The 17,712-nt window shown below is 29.1% G+C and overlaps 2 protein-coding genes across 2 annotated transcripts; both read right to left on the minus strand.

The window, feature by feature from the left end:
* Positions 1–1,298: 1,298 nt before the first annotated feature.
* On the minus strand, positions 1,299–2,638 carry LOC119667171 (SET domain-containing protein SmydA-8-like). Its single transcript, XM_038076459.1, has 2 exons — positions 1,441–2,638; positions 1,299–1,361 (listed from the first exon to the last, which is right to left on the minus strand). Exons 1-2 carry the CDS (start codon positions 2,335–2,337, stop codon positions 1,299–1,301), a joined length of 960 nt encoding a protein of 319 aa, XP_037932387.1. The 5' UTR covers positions 2,338–2,638.
* An 8,105-nt stretch (positions 2,639–10,743) lies between these two features.
* On the minus strand, positions 10,744–17,016 carry LOC119671630 (SET domain-containing protein SmydA-8). Its single transcript, XM_038082357.1, has 2 exons — positions 15,987–17,016; positions 10,744–11,290 (listed from the first exon to the last, which is right to left on the minus strand). Exons 1-2 carry the CDS (start codon positions 16,836–16,838, stop codon positions 10,853–10,855), a joined length of 1,290 nt encoding a protein of 429 aa, XP_037938285.1. The 5' UTR covers positions 16,839–17,016; the 3' UTR covers positions 10,744–10,852.
* Between the last annotated feature and the right edge of the window lie 696 nt (positions 17,017–17,712).

Here is a 17,712-nt window from a genome sequence, read left to right on the forward strand (position 1 = left end):
TTGCTGATCGTGGTTCCCTTAGAGACCCGCAACTGCAAAAGATTAAAAGTATAAAACTGCTAAAATGTATGTAACTATTTCTTTCTAAACTTCTATTCAATTTTGAAAAATCCCAGTGAATTAGCTTTTAGTTTAACGATAATGATTTATTTAATACTTATTTCAAATTTCATATTTTATGTATTCCACAAAAATAAGATGACAGCTAAGTAATGCTATTAATATCTTTACACCCAAGTTGTCAGAATGATAAAAAGTTCAGTTTCAGAAACATACTGTCTGGTTCTAGTTTTACTTATTTATTTAAAAATTAATCGCTTTTGTCGTCATCTAAAAATATAATCCTTTTGCTATATACTTGATATGACAAAATATATTTTGTGTTATAAGTCAAAGCACAATCTACTACCATAAACATTGAGTTGAGTTCTAGTGAAACTAATTTTCTCCAATACAATTTCATCAGAGTTATAATCATCATTCGTGACTATATAGTCCATATAGGACCTAAGCCCATTTAACAACAGTCTTCCATTTTTCTCTGTTTTTGCTTTTGTTTTCCAATTTTTTATGTTCATTTCTTCTAAGTCCTGCTGCACACTGTCTTTCCACTGCTTTGTTGGTCGCTTTCTTCTTTTGCTGGTTCCTACTTCGTTCTCATAAATCTTAAGCGGTATTCTCATATCCGGCATTTGTATCACATGTCCAACCCATCTTGAGCGCTGCTTTTCATAAATTTGTTGATTGTATCATCTTCAGCTAGACGTTCTATCGCGTAGTTGTATCTTATGCGATGCATCCCGTCAAAAATTTTACTGAGTATTTTCGTTTCACAGATATAGTAAATATATATCTCTTATATCAATAATTAATTCAACTAAATATCAAGAATAACATTTTTACACATCATAAAAATGTATTTCATTGTTTTTAAAAACCAAAATTATATCATGCTACAAAAGCTGACAGAACTTCTCTAGCATGCTATATAAAAGGAACTGTGGTGCTTACCAAAAGCACAGCTTTTATTGCTTAAAAAAGCATCAAACATGTTTGATAAAAAAGCATAAAAAAGCTTGCGTAGGCACGCGTTCAAAAAGCGTGAAAGCCATTTTTTTATTTATGAAACAACAGAAGACCCACTGCCATTGTCTTCAATGAGTTGTGAATGAAAAGCAGCAAATGATATGAATAAATTAGACAAAAGCCTTCTAGTGAAAAAAAAATAATTTTTGTACTAGACGTGAACAAGCATTTTGAGAATTTATTTTTCACTTATGGCAAAACTTAATTGCCTGCTAAATTTTATGCCTTGCACGATTAACAAACTGAAATTCTGTTGCTGCACACACCTCACAGTACTTGAAAAGTTTTTATAAAAAATAATAAAATGCTAACATTATAATTATTCGAATCTATTAGCTTCATTCCGATACTCACCGTCGGATCTTGACATCTCCTGCAGTGACACGTAAAATGCTTAGTCAAACCTAAAAATAGTTTACGCGCCAAATTGCTCCATAAAACTTTGGTGTATGATGTTGTGATTTCTTCCCCTTTAGCTATTGCACGCGTTGATGTCACCACTATTGTCTCAGCATTCTCGAAATGATGACTAGCATTCGGTGTGCACTCATGGTTCAATAGCCCAGCCAATGGAAAGAGCGCGCGCACCATGATTTCATGTCCATTCACTTTACTGCGACCTTCAAACGCATTTGTATTGAAAGCACAGATGGTGCGATGAAAATAGTCCAACATTTCAGGATCTTTGGGAAAATATTTAAAGCAAGCGGAGGCGTTAGCAACTTCACGTAAATAGTATTTATCCGCATTGGCCTGCATTGCATACAAAAGTTTGCGTTGATCTTCGTCTAGGAAGAAACAACGAATCGTCGATAAAATCCGCAGTGAACAGGGATTTATTTGAGTTAGGTCTTTGGGTATCCATTTGCGAAAAAGTTTGCATTCTTTTTCATGCTGTTCCGATTGACTACATATTCTACAAACGGGCAGTGAGCAACCAGCTGAACAGAGCACTTCAGGTCCTTCAATGAGGCAATAGCATATGACGCAGGTATTCAGTTTGGTGTTTTTGTGCGCTGTGGGACCGACTAGTAAGGTGTGTTCGCGGAATAATTCTTCGCAAGCGGCTATATCACGACGTGCGAATATACCGCGACCTGATATAACGGACTCAGCCACTTCCCAAGCAGGATCACTTTGACGATATTTTCCCAAGTGCAAATCAAGCAGTCGTGCCAATTCTGGCGTTGACGTCACGCTAGAGAGTTGAGCATCAGTTATTAATGGTGTAAAAGCTGCTGGATTGGGCATCTTTAATATCGATTAAACACTGCAGAAATTATTTGCTGATTTTCACTTATTTAGTTTTTCTTTTGAAATATTCCACTTTTTCACACAAAACCGTTTGGATTGAGTTTATTTTTGCGTAATCAGTTGGTCTTGCGACGCAACGTGCTGCTTTCGTCGACTTAATCTCTACAATACTCGACCGCAACTGTGAGCATATAATCAATTTTTCTAGCCTAATTTTCCGACATTTTGCATTTGTCTTTTGTTTTCCACCAATAATCTTTAATGGTGCATTTAATGTTTTTGAAACTAACAAATTCTTCAGATACAAATTTTACACTAAATTTAATTGTGCTTCTTGACTCGCTTGACATGGAAATGAGAGTAGAGAAAATTTTATATATTTGTAAATTTAGAAAAACTTTTAATTACTTTGTTCTCTGAAACACAAACTTTTTTATTTTATTTATCTTTTCTCTTGGATTTGATTTTTATTTCGTATTGTTTATTTTTACATTGGCCAGAACTTCCATATGTTCTCGATAGTTTTGTTTCTAATTTTATTATAATAACAAATGAAAATTTATAGAAATTCATAAGTTTTATTTATTAAAAAATATATTCACATAAATATATATATGCATATACGTTGTGTATATAGACCGCGCGCTCATATAATAAACGAGCAGAATCTTATAAAATACATCAAGTTTCAACGCTTGAAATGGCTAAGGCATTCTGTAATGAATGCATCCCAAGCAAGTGGCAGAACAAGCTAAACAAACTTACAATAGGACAGATTGACGAGTGTGTTGGAGGCAGCTCAAGGAAAAGTTAGATCAATGATGTATTATTATTAAATATATAATTTTCACAATCGTTGAATGGGCGTAATTGGAAAGCCATCGCATAAGATCAGATAAAAATGGAACGCATTAGTTATGGGAATAGTGGTCTATAAAAAATAGAAATACTTATAAAAAGAAAAAGGGTCTGTTTATCAATTTATTTAAAAATGTTGATTTAGAAAACTTGTATGTTGCTTTTGTAATAAAAATATAGAGTTTATGTTCCTATATGTGATTAGTGGTTTCATATATCTTCAGAAAATTACTTATTCATAAGTTTATTCATTTTTTGTATAGATGCAGTTCATCAAAATTCCTCAGTTTATTTCTGATTCCTATTAATGCTTCAAATTTCTATAAAAAGATTTCCAATTATTTAAAGATCTTTTAACGACATTAGTTTAAAACTGTATAAAAATTTAGACAAAGCTTCAGTTAATTCAGTATTACAAGAGAGATTGAGACTAAGTTCTTTACTTCCAAACTTTGATATACGAGTATACACATCTATATACACATCTATACATATATAAATTAAATTATAATCCATTTAACGCAACACATCTGCTCTATGCTGGCATTTTGAAGGAAAAAATGAAAATATTCTTTGAAACAGTTTCGTTATTGGTCTACAGATCTTCCCTCTAATTTTACTTACTTCCTTCAATCTTCCTCAAGTTGATAGTTTAGTATAGCCATATCATTATAAAGTCGGAAACAAAAAGATCTCGTGAATTTGATTTATTGATTAATGGTATTATTAGTGTTTTTAACCTTAAATAATCTTATATCAGCAATTAAATTACACAAATTACTCTTCCACAAGTTTTCTCATACAAATGTTTGAAAACCGTTCTTTTGCATTTTTAATAACACATTAATCTCTCTAGAGTGACTTCCAGAAACTCCTTTCATTTGCTCCTCATTTTTTGTTCAACACTTAAATGACTATTAAAATATTTCTATACCCAATAATATTATTATTTCTCGTAAATACATATTGAATCACCTATTATTATAGAATATTGAATATATGAATGTAAATATCGAAAGAACTAAAATCGGCATTGTCCAACATGTCTACAAAGACCTGCTTTTTGCAGAAAATTCCCATCTAATTCTGAAAATCATGTAACAACACCTTTTTGTACAAAATATTCAAAATCAGACAGGTGGACTTATAATAAATGTATTGGTCATTTTTTTATATATTTATCAAGCACCATTATCGTTGGGAATAAATATCATGATCGACATCTAAGAGTGACTGATTTCTGCCTTTTATGCTATGGTTTATTGCGCGATTACTAGAAATGCTTAGAACTTGTTTAATTCTTTATCTAGAAATATATAAAAATATAGCAATAAATATTCCACATAATATAAAAAACTATAAATATTTCCGAAGACTGTAGAACTAGATAAGACCACTGCTCTCAGTCAGCAGACCATTGTGTTCAAATCCGAAAAAGTCTCTACCCGAAATTAACTAAAGTAGATACTCTGTTTTATTTGAAAAACATTATATCTATTAGTATTCTATTCTATTTGTATATTTTTTATCAAATTATATTTATATTTTATTATATATAATAATAGAGAATATATTATTCTCGATTGTAAATATTATTCACTCGCATCGTTATGCAAAAATAATTACTATAAGACGACTATCTAAATGATTTAGCAATTTGGCTCATCAATTTGGCTTTCATCTTTAATTACACACTTCTATTGTTTTTCTCAAACAATTAGTTTATTTCTGTTCAGGCTGTTTGCACTTGTTAATTGTTTCGTATTGTTTTCAGATGGTATCTATCATGTTTATCAAATGCTGTAGACAGACAATCACGACGTTGATATGACACCTGCCAAAGTTTCTCAAATATAAATTCTAAAATATACTCGAAGTTGCCTAAAGGCAAAAGATTGTTCTTGTTGTATCGCGCATAATTTGGGAAAATTTATCGAATTTCTGAACGCTTAAATAATTCTAAATTTTATGCCTCCTTCATGCTTTTCTGGTGGCACGAACTGCAATAATTTTTTAAATATTTTTTTACGCTTAAGCAAAATTAATCTTTAAGTACAAAATGAAAAACTAAATGAGGCAACTTAATATTGAAGATTTCATTTTAAAATCATTACATGTAAACATTTTTCTTGTGAAATTTACAAGTAAATATTTCAGATATCATTAGATCGGAATGACAATAATATTTCAGAAATTATAATCGTACTGAAATTTTTCTTTAAGTAAAAAATTTAAAAAATAAATAAACTTGAGCTGTACAATAATTCTTAGTGATATTCGCAGTGATATGTTAATTTTGCTGTATCAATGTAAGGACCTTACATCCTAAATTCTACGAGATGGATTTAGTCTCTTCTCTATAGAAGACTAGGGGTATAGAAAATCACTAATTGAGGTGCAACTGCAACCAAATAACCACCAACCAAGAATGTGAGGGTTGAAGAGGTAATCATATTTTTATTTTTTATTATTTTCACTCTTTTATGCAATATTTGTCATTAAAACTAATATGAGAATTATATTTATTTGTTAAATATTTATTTGCCATTTAATCTAATTGAGAAGAGTATGATTAAATCACATTTTCCATAAAGTGCGACTTCAATAATTTTATTTGATTTGTCCAGCACTGATGTATTCAACATTTTATTTTTTTTTAAACTATTTTTCTTACCCAGTTTATGAATTACCCAGCACTGATGTATTCCACATTTTATTTTTTTTGAAACTATTTTTCTTACCCAGGGTGTGAAACACAAGGCAACATGTTCATTGCATTTAACATCAAAATACCAGCGCAGTTCTTAACGTCGTTTATCCAAGTTGTCGTACAGCTTCCACATGACACCACTACAGAGTTACCTGACAACCCGTAGGTCATAAACTAAGAGTGCATACCGCGCATAACTAAGTGAAATGCCATCTCTTGCAGGGTTGTTTGACGCCTTGAATTGATTGAAGAAATTTTGAATAGAGGTATTCCTATGATAAGAAGGGGACACAGCGTGGAATTATGATGAACAAATTTTTTTTATATATTATTTTTATATTATATATATTATTTTTTTTATATATTTTTTTATATATTAGAAGTTTATTTATAAAAAATTCCATTTAGTAAAATTTTTATTCGTACTTCCCTGCCATCCAAACATACACAAAAGTTTAAATAAAGCATTAAGAACTAATTGTTTTCCACAAAAGCTTTAAATCAGAAAAACCCCTAAATGTATGCAACAGTTTACGCAATTTTACAAAATGATTAACTTAAATAATTAAAAATATTTTTGAAAGCACACTTGCATGACATGCAATTACCTTAAATAGCATAGTTTAAATGTCTCAAAATAACTTATTCGGTCTCACTTCCCCGATTCCAGAAAAAAATTTAATACGTATCATTTGAGATGTTAGCCTTTACTAAGCTAGTATACATATATTTAAATATATATTCATCTTGTTAACTAAAAGCACTAAAAACGAAAAGATATCAAAGTACTGTCTACTAGAGCAAGAAAATCAGAAAACTAAAGAAAAAAAAAATATGAAATCCTCAACATCGTTTACTGAAATAAATAAGTGCAACATTAAAAATATCAAGTTAAGTATAAACTCAAGCTTATGTAAACCTAAGTATAAGTGACGCTTACAGCATCAAAAATTGCAGACAAGTTAAAAGAAGGCCACTTGAACAAATTTAAATAAAAAGCATAAAAACAAAGAAAAGCGCTAGCTAACAGCAGCAATAACACTAAATTGAAGACGCAACTATATAGGAATGAAGAACAAGCCGATAGCACTAAAAAAAAAAATTACAAAAATTCTCGGTGAAACTATAAAACACTTTTATTGCAACATTTTTAACGTTAAAATCTTTGTTGAGTCTCGTTAGGAAAATGCGAGGATATTAAAAACACATTAATATTAAAATTTGCTGTGTTTGCGAAGTAATCCTTATATAGCAAAAGACAATATAAGTACTTGAGAATTATAAATTTTTTTGCAATGTAAATTTATATTAATATTGAATATATTTATATCTTGCATTAATACATATTGTTTAAGATGCAAAACTTATTCCTTCTCTACAATTTTAAAGTTTCACTAGATCGGTCTTTATTTTCATCGTCTATATACATATATCTGGACTGAAATTTTCTAGCATGGTTTTGCATTTTTTTTGTTTTTGTAATGAAATGGTGATAATAATGGAAATTTACTTTCTTATTATAAAACATTTTTAAAGTAAGCAAGATATAATAATAATTTCCGTTTTTCTAATTATCTAATTTTTTTCAAACGAAACTATTTTTTTTGTTTATTTTTCTCACAGCGGTGAGGGGGTTTAAGAGTTTTAAATTCCGAAAATGTGTCGAAGAACTATATTTATATATAATATATACTTTTAGTTTTATTAATTATTTTATGAGTTAAAGTTTTCTAAAACATAATGAAATTATTTGAAAGCACCACCCCCATTCTTATATCCAGCCAACGGACCAGATTCAAATATTGACCATTCCAATGCTGATAGAAGAATTTTTGAGTGCATAAAGAATTACATGTACACAAAATGTGATAGATAAGTAGATAAACATGGATATAGCCAGAAATCTGTGGAACGCCTCATAATGTGATGTAAACAAGTTATTTTTAAACTATTTCGACAATGGTTTTGTTAATTAGAAGACCAAACAAAATAAAATTATCTACATAAAATGTATTAAGTAATCGTTATTTTTTTATAATAAAATTAATTTAATAAAAGTCATTACTGTCAGTTAAATTATTTTCAGTTATTTTTAATAATCGTCACATATTTAGAGAAAACCATTATTTTTGCTACTTAAACTATTTTAAATTGTTTTCAAATATTATCAACTAAAAATTATAAAATGCTAATAGCTTATAAGTAATATTATAAATGAAATATTTTATACTTTTATAAAAAAATTTATAAAATAAAAATAAAAAATATGTTGAAATTTTAACCCAAATAAAATATTTCACTTTAAATTTACTACAAAAATAATTAAAGAATTTAAATTAATTAGAAATAATTTTAAAATAAAAAATTGTTACAATTTAAAGATTTTAAAACATTTTAATGGTTTTAAACTAATTAGAACAGTGATTAAGTTTAGTACATTAAACTTAGTTAAGATAAATCGTCGACAATTGCCAAATTCTCGAAATAACAACTAAATAAGATACAAATTATGTTAATGGTATCATAAAACAGAAATTAAAATAAAATCTAAAATAAATATTATTCATAAAATAAGTTATTATAATTGCCTTACAATTGTGCAGTTATTATCTTAAAAATGCAAAAAATAAAAAAAAAATCACAGAAAATATATTTTGCTATTATGAATTTCTTTTTTCAATTTTAAACAATATTGTGACATATGAAATAAATAAAAAGCATTCAAATTTGTGAATAAAATACAAGACTTTCAGAAGTCTAAGAGGAGCATTTTTATTTGAATGTGGAAGTGCAGACAGAAACACGGACAGACTGACATGCAACTAATTACGACTAGAACTGCAAGGCGAAGTCAGTGCATCGCGATTAATAGCCAGCAACAATATCAAAACAGCAGTAAATCGTCACCAAGTCCAAAGCATCTTCAAGAAAAGGAAAGTCTACAGAAAAGTCTTCGGGAAAATATGTGAAAAATTCATTAATTTCAGACACAGAACGCCCACACAAGAATCTTATAAGCGTGAATAATAAATTCTCAAAAATACTAAAATAAAATCAAATTTAAGCATTTTTGTATTTAAAGGATTAAAGCCAAATGGACCTTTAAAATTTATGCCAGAGGGTGAATAACTTAATATAAGCAGATTACTGTATGATTAACTTAAGTTATTGTATTTAAATATTTTTAAAATGAATTTGCTAACAAAAAAAAATATTTTTTCAAATATTATTTTTAAAATATTTAAAATGACTCACACTTATTAATATGTAAGTTTTCATATAAATTAAATAGATATTTTTATTTATTTTAAATTTCCACATTAATTGCATTTAGCAGATAATTACTAATTTTAATCGATTTGATACGAGATACTCACATGACACAATTTAAATAGAGCCTGATGATATAGTATAAGAACATACTCTGAAATTTTATAAATAGATTACAGCGACATATAGTGAAAACCGGGTACTCACGTAGTATCTTAAAGGTTTGTCTATAACATATAATAATATTAAAAAACTGAGGGTGTAAAAGATGTAAAAGATATCCGTATATTTGATATACAAGAAGAATACTTCTTACCAGAAATTACTAACATTGCATAAAGATGGAACCAGTATGGACAATACAGCAAGAAACGACTCAAAAATACCTGGAGTAAAAATTTTGTAAGCGAAAAATGACAGTATTGCATATATAAAAAAATGTGAATGGACTAACTTTTAAAGTAATTAAATGTGAACATATCAGTAATAACAGTAATGTGATATGCAATAGAAAATGCAATCCTCATTACTTACAGTATGTCAATTTACCTATATGCTTCTCTCAGTTCCTGTACAATACTGTACATATAGTCTAGATATGATATATAGTCTAGATAGATAGTCTTATTATACAGCGATTAATTATAAATGGAACTCAGATATGGGAGTGCTAACAGCTTTTGTTATACTAGATTGGGGAAGGGGAGCCTGAAGCGATGTCGCTTGGATAGGAAAGCTGTGCTAAGTCTAAAACCAATAACGAATTGTTACGACTAAATAAGTAGATATATATGAAACTCTAATATTTTCCGTAATTGATGATAAGCAGTAGACTCTACTAAGTAATTATATATATAAAGTTTAATTGAAATAAACTATAGTTGGATGACAGTTATATAACACATACATCCTACATGCAGATTTATTGTAATTGATGTATGATCTACTCCTTCTTAGTGATGTGTGTTTTACTACATTTGTCTCTATTGTAGTTGATATATGATCTACTCTCTTTTTAGTGATGTATTTTTTTTTTACATATACTTTATCTCTATTATAGTTGACATGTGACCTACTCCTTCAAGGCGTTTTCGTGGGTAGTTTAATTTTTCATAATTATAACAGCTACCAGAGCACTACAGCAATTAAATGTTATTTAAGTTTAAAATTCAATTGAACTTCATAAAGTCATAGTTCAATCTATGGAGATACTATATCTTATAAAAAAACGTTCTTCAAACATAAGTGTTCTAACAACAATAATTAATATAACAATAGTTAATGATAATTGCAACGCTATATTACTGAAGCTTTTCGTATTTGTGCAGTGTGAAAAAATTTAGAACTTTCTAAACGTGTAAATATTATATCTATAAGCAGTTATTGGAGTTCCCGATCAAACAGTAATAAAAAAAAAACATTTTTACTTAATTACATAAAAGTATATTTTATTAAATTATAATAATTAAAAAAAATTGTAGGGTCTTAAATTTGTTCAAATAAAATTTAATATTATAAATAATAATAAATAATATACTAAGGATAATATATTATAGAGTATTATAAAAAGAAAGGTAAAATCTATTACAACAAATCTCACACTATCAATGTAAGTAATATACTTAATCTTATGTTAAGTTTTAAATTTTAACTTTCATAATTTTTTTAATGCATTTATTTAGTCATTTCCGTATCTAAATATGTGCGTATTAAACAATCACCCAACCCCAATTTATCCATTATAGCAATTATATCCTGACAAAATTTCACTTTAGTCGCTGCTTCTTCATCATTACAATCTTCTTTTCCAGCCGCCAGGCGTCGTATGCAAATGAGTTTAGCATCTATGACTGCATAGTTACTGTCAGGTATGAAACTTGAACTTTTATCCCTCAAGTATAAAACGAGGGACTTGAGTGAATTAGAATTTAACTTAGCACTTATGGCACCAGCGGCAAGATCTTGTGCTTTAACCATTTGTGGATTTGTTGATTTCTGCTTACAAACAAGACAATTCCAGTTTGGATGCGGCATGCCTTTTGTTTCTGGTACTGTCATACCAGAGCAATTGGGATCACGGCAATATTGTGCAGATATAAAGGCTCCATTTTCCTAGAAAGAATAGAATTGTTAAACATTAAAAAATGGTTAATTACAATCAAATCTCTAAAACTTAGTTCAGTAAGTAACAATATAATAATCTTACGAAAACAAGAATAAGTTGTATTCTTTAGTAATTAAAAATTATCAAAAAATTTTATAAAGCGGTTTTTGAAAAGTAGTGAACTACAACAACAAAAATTCTTTTTTATATTATTTTAATTAATTGAATTTTTGACAGACCATACAACTGTTTCGAGTATTGCCAAATACCCATCATGATTGGTCTTGGAAATAATTCTTGTATTTAATTATTCGTAAATAATTTTTTGAGACTGCATATACCAGGAATCGAAATCGTGCCCTGTCAAATTTGAAGCTCAGAGTCAGCGCACTGATTCTTATTATATTTGAGTATAAAAGCGCCTGGCTACTTTTTTGACTTAAAATTTGATATATTAGAACTCACTATAAGAATAAATATCGAAAAATTTTTTGGTTTTTATAATTAATATGTATATTTAATTCATTCTATTGACTTTACACAATTTTACAGATCTTTTTTAATTTCTATCAACAGTTAATCAAGGAAATACTTCTGTAAACAAAACATCTTTCTAGCAATCAAAGTTTGACAATCAAACATATAAAGCCTAATTATTTCTTTTCTTTTAGGTGTTGAATGAATGTTCAGTTTCTTCTTCCAGTAACCTACAAGAACTGCTTGTAAAATAGTAGTATTAATGCTATCGAGGACATGATCATAATAAATAAACACCAGGTTCACTGTTAAATTAAACAAGTTATCAATGATATCCTTCTATTATAAACTAGCTGTAGAAAGTAGTGGTATATGCTGGCCATTACGAACCCCAGTAGAACATAAGTCAGTAACCCTACCAGACTCCTTTCATGGATGCAGATTATTTCTCCAAATCCAACATATTCTATTAATGTAAGATGGACACGCAACTTTCAGAAAATACCTACTTATAGGTATTATCTATAAATAAACAAATAAATCTATTATCTTGTTCTATTGTCCGAAGATTTGGTAAACAATTTCATAACAAATCACTTTCTTCAAAAAACAGTCATCTATTCATCTATTCTTCCAAATAATCCACAAATACATGCTATGCAAAGAAGTGACGTCAGTTTAATTTAAATTGCAAGTTATAAATTTTATATATAATTAAATGCCAAATGTTTTGAATTACTTCCTTGACAGCTAAGCGTATCTTTAAGTTTTTTTGATTTCGCTCACAATAATAAGGATTTCCGTACAAAAATTGTTAATATTTCTTGAGTTAAAAAGGCGTAATAAATTCTTCACCGTTCACTTTGTTTATTTATCTGGTGGTCTATTTATGGTGTTCCACGAACAAAAAACGTTTGAGTCAACAAGAGCAAGAACACAAACTGGAAGATCAAAAACAAACATTGAACTTCAAAAGTTTTCGCGCCAAAATATAATAAAATTTATTCAAAAGCAAAAAATACAAAGGAAATATTTACAGTTTCACGTGGCCAAATATATTTTTATTAAATTTTCCAAAACAAAAAAAAACAAGAACGAATCATCGAGCAGCCAGCACCCAGCATCCAGCATAGATTACCCGCAGCGTTGAACTGTGATACATGCCACGCATTCATCTCTGGAGCGCTTGCTGATCCGATGGAACGCGACGTTGTAATTAAGTAGATTCCGCGCAGATTTTTTTTATGAATTCATGAATAAGAATTTTTTTAGCTAATTTGTCTTTATTTAAAAAAAAAAAATTTAATTTAATTAAAAATTTGATTATTATGGTTTCAATGTTTTATTTATTTTTTTTTTTTTTGAAATTTTTAATGAGAACGATTTGTTTTTGTTTGCATTAAGCGTTGTGCTAATTTTTGCGCTCGGCCTTTAAGAAATTTTAAATAAACATTTCTTGCCAATGAGTTTTCTTGGCCACGGACATTTCAATAAATTTCCATGGACCACCATCACATCGGAATTTTATCGCATATTTTATTGACGTGACACAAGCCAAGTAGCGCAGAGAACACAACCGTCGACCACAACGATTTGCCTCAGAATTCTCATTGCCTCGGAAAACATAAATTTTCCATCTAAAAACGCTGCCTCGCAAAAACAAAAAAAACAAAACAAATCAGAATTTTTGGTTAATATATATTTTGTTAACATAATTGTTTTTAATGACTGAGTTTCTTTAGAAATTGAGTTATGGCCTTGCCAATAAAAGATTTAATTCCACTGTTTCCGATCTTCTCACAATTTTCAAAGATAATCAAGGCACCTGAAGCAGTAATCGAAATTCCAGATTTTTATAAATTCATTAAGTTGAATTTATTTTTAGTTTATAAAAAATATTTTTAGGTTTATTGTTTTTTATTTTTGTTTTTGTTTTTGTATAATAAATACTACTTCGAATGTGTTATAATTAAGGTGGCAGCCTCCGTAATTTTGCTTATTTATTACTAAAATTATGTTTATAAATAATGACACGCAAAGCACGTTCTGAATATATTCCAAAATTTATCGCTATAATTTGTTATTAGAGAAATGCGATATTTTTATCCATTCTACATATATTTTAGTAGAAGAAACAACAAAAATATAAATTTTAGCTGCTAAATTATTTCATCAAAATCATCAAAAATCAACGTGTGGAGCAGAATTTATTATTTTAATCATATGATTTTAATTGCTTCTTGAAAGCTTTGACGGCAAAGGTTTTCTCAGCAAAAAAAAAACAAAAAATGTTTAAAAATGTTTACCTTCAGAAAGTTTGATTATTTCAATGGTGTAGAACTACATATTGTGCTGGTACAATAATATTTTAAAAATAAATATTAATTCCTGCCGTACTAAAATATTTTATTAAATCAAAGATAAAAACCAGCCTGGCTTCCACCGGTTGGAACTCAGTCGAACAGACTTTATATTTCATAGTCTGCATTTATTATTAAATGGGACAATAATAAAGACTAGATAGTATATCTTCCATTAACAATTTTCTAATAGCAGACAAGTTTAGATGATTCAGACTCTTACTGTAAAACATTTATTCATTTAAAATGAGTGTATATTTCACTCTACATATCCTCTACATATTCCTTTAACCGAGAGCATTTAAGATAGTTAATTAGTTAAAATAGAGAGCGGAACAAATCGTCTTCAATTAGCTAAGAAAGCCGTTTTGAATTCACAAATATTCTTTGTAATGGGTAGAAGATCAAGCTAGAACCAGCGAAAAGTATTTATGAAGGCAAGAGTCTTGCTAATGATAATGGTGACGATATCGCAGAGTGTGTTAAAAAAGGGCCCCCCAAAAACTTAAGGTGTACTGGTGTCCTTTCTTCGAGAACTGGTAGACACGCTTTGCAGGAAATACTATAGAGTAGGCCGAGTCTAATTCCATGTCCAATACCCTGTAAAGAGAAATATTAACCTAAATATTAATATTATACCTCTATTTTGCTTCTGTGTAACAAGTCAGAGGTTCTACATTTGGAATAGATAGGCCATATAGCCTTTGATCTGACTGTTGAGGCAGTATGGACCCACTCACTATTTGCTTGTCGCAAAAATGATTATAAATCAATCTCCAACTATAGCTGGCAGGGATTGAAATAGGGATAACTGTAAAAGAGGCGATACCCGCTTATAGATTTTAATCTATCACAGTACATCTGATATAAAGAAATATTAAAAATTGTTGATTGCGATTGCTAATTGGATGCTAAAATATGGAGTAAAACGGTTGCAATTTTTTTGTCTTAGATGTATACATAAATTAAAAAATTGGTGATTTTGAGGTAAATTGGTTTTGGACTCTATACCAACAATCCTAGAATATATTTGCTCAAATCCCTGCTATTTGATGAGATTGATGGTCAAACGATATCAGCGAATAGTTCCTTTAATAATGGTGTTGAAAAAACAACAACTGTCTATTTGAAATACTGTAGTAGTAAACATTTTTAACACTGATTGTAATAATAAGTTCTTAAAAAAGAAATTACTATAACTTAAAAAACAATAAATGTTTTGATAACCCTACATACCGCTTCCATACTAGGATAGATTTATAACTAAAAATTTGTATTAATTTTTAATGTTGGGATCTGACCAATAAAGTGTCAAAAAAGACATTACCCTCTTCTAAGTTTAACAAAAAGTAACTAAAGGTCCTTGATTGATTTAATGAATATGCAAGTAACTAGATTTGATGTTCACCCCTTTAATGTGGGGTTGTCAAAGAATTGGTGTGTGTTTATATGTATATATCAAACTCTCTATAAACAAGGAATTGATTTTTTAGCATTTTTTTACTTTGTAAAAATAGGTTTCCCTGAAGGAAACCCGGTTTTTAGGGTTATTACTGAAACCCAATCTTTTAAAGGAAATTGATAGGAAAATTATCTAAAAATCTGTGTGGTGTTTTAGTAAACCTTAGTATATAGAAGCATAAATTAAAAAGGAAACCTCTTTCACATAATTTCGAAAAATAAAAACTTTATATATATTATATATATTGAATATATATTTTGTATGTAAGTAACCAAATTAGTTTAAAAGACCAATGCCAATTAAAAAGTAATATACTTAAATAAATTATAAAAATTATGTATATTAAAATCTAAACTCATTTATAGAATAATTTTTGAAAAGTATTTATATTACTTATTAACTTACTGTTGGATCAGAGCATCTTGCACATTTGCAGGTAAAAGTTTTCTTCATTTTTAGAAACAAATGTCTTGCGATATTTCCTGTGAATAGTTTTGTGTAAGTTGTTGTAATCTCAGTTCCGGCTGGTATGTCCACCGAAGCACGTGCGGTCATTATATTAGTTTTCTCCTCGAAAGTATAATACGAATTTGGTACACAATCATGATTCATAACAGCAAAGAGTGGAAACAGAGCACGATAGAAAAATTCCTGATTGTCATTTGTGCGCTCAGAGGTCTCATCAAAACCATTTGTACGCAAAACAGCCACTGTGCGATTCATAATTTCGAATATTTTCTTATCATTTGGAAAGTTCTTGAAACATTTTGCTCCATTGCGTACCTCTGTACGATGGTTATTGTCCAAATTAGCTTGCAAACAATAAATAAGATCACGTTGATCCTTGGTGAGATTTATGGCGCGCGCCACACACAATAAACGTATAACAACGGAATTAGCCACGTCTGGTTCATTGGGTCCCCATGATTTGAGAAGATCACAATCAGCTTTGTGTTCTTTCTTCTTACCACACAATGCACATATAGGCAAGGAGCAACCCTGACGGCACATAAATTTCGTATCGGGCAACATTTTAAAACACATCGTACACATATTCAACGTGTCCTCTTTACGCGCCGCAGGACCAATTATCAATGGCATATCGCGAAAAATGATTTCACCGCGTTTTAGATCGCGTGTTGCGAAAACACCACGCCCTGCAATTTTCGAAACACCAACTTCCCATGCAGGATCTTTATCTTTAAATGGTGCCAAATGCAGGTCTATTAATTCGGACGTACGCTTAGGACAAATCATTTTCAACTATTTAATTAATTATATTTATTTAAGGCAATTTTTTATTTAATAGTTTTGTTAGCACAAATATCCTTTTTCTTGAATGGTTAATTTCAGTTCACTATATTATATTCTAAAATATATATACACTTCTCGATCTTCAAATGTTGATTTTACTCGAAAGGCTGCCAAATACAAACTGTCGCAGTTTTCCAGTCGTTGGTGCTTATATTTAAAATTTAGTCAAATTTTCTGTAAATTTCGCTTACTTTATCTCAGATATAAATGGCATCACATTGTGAGAGTGTGAGCATCATTAACACGATCATCATTATTAATTTGGTTGATACATAATAATTTTAATTAAAAACTGCGAAGAGTAAGATTTGCATTTAATTAGCACAAAAAATGTACGATTGGGTAATTGGTACCTAAAATTAGTCTTAACGAAAGTATTTATTCACCACTACCAGTTATTATTTAAAAAATTTAATGGTTTATACCTTAATAAAAAAATATTCCATTTAATATTTAAAAATATATAATCTCAAGTTTATAGAGGAATAGTGATTGGCACTCGTATTCGATACTAATAAGGTTTCGTTAAATCTAATCGATTTTTGTGAAATGTAGTAATACCAACCAAACTATAATTAAGGTTTTTTTTAAGAACATATTATTATAAGATTATTATCTGTTTGATCTGATCATGGGAGTCCCCCGAGATTACCCTATTTCTTTAAGTTTCCAACATAGCTTAACACCATTATTAAGAGAGTTACTTTAGCTCAAAAAAAAAACATAAAATAATATAATACACAAAAGCAATATATTAATATCACTATTATAATAAATCCACACATTTCGAAACGTTAATCTAGTTCTTCTTTTATGT

This window comes from Teleopsis dalmanni, chromosome 1 (genome assembly GCF_002237135.1).
Source record: "Teleopsis dalmanni isolate 2A chromosome 1, ASM223713v2, whole genome shotgun sequence".
Lineage (NCBI taxonomy): Eukaryota > Metazoa > Arthropoda > Insecta > Diptera > Diopsidae > Teleopsis > Teleopsis dalmanni.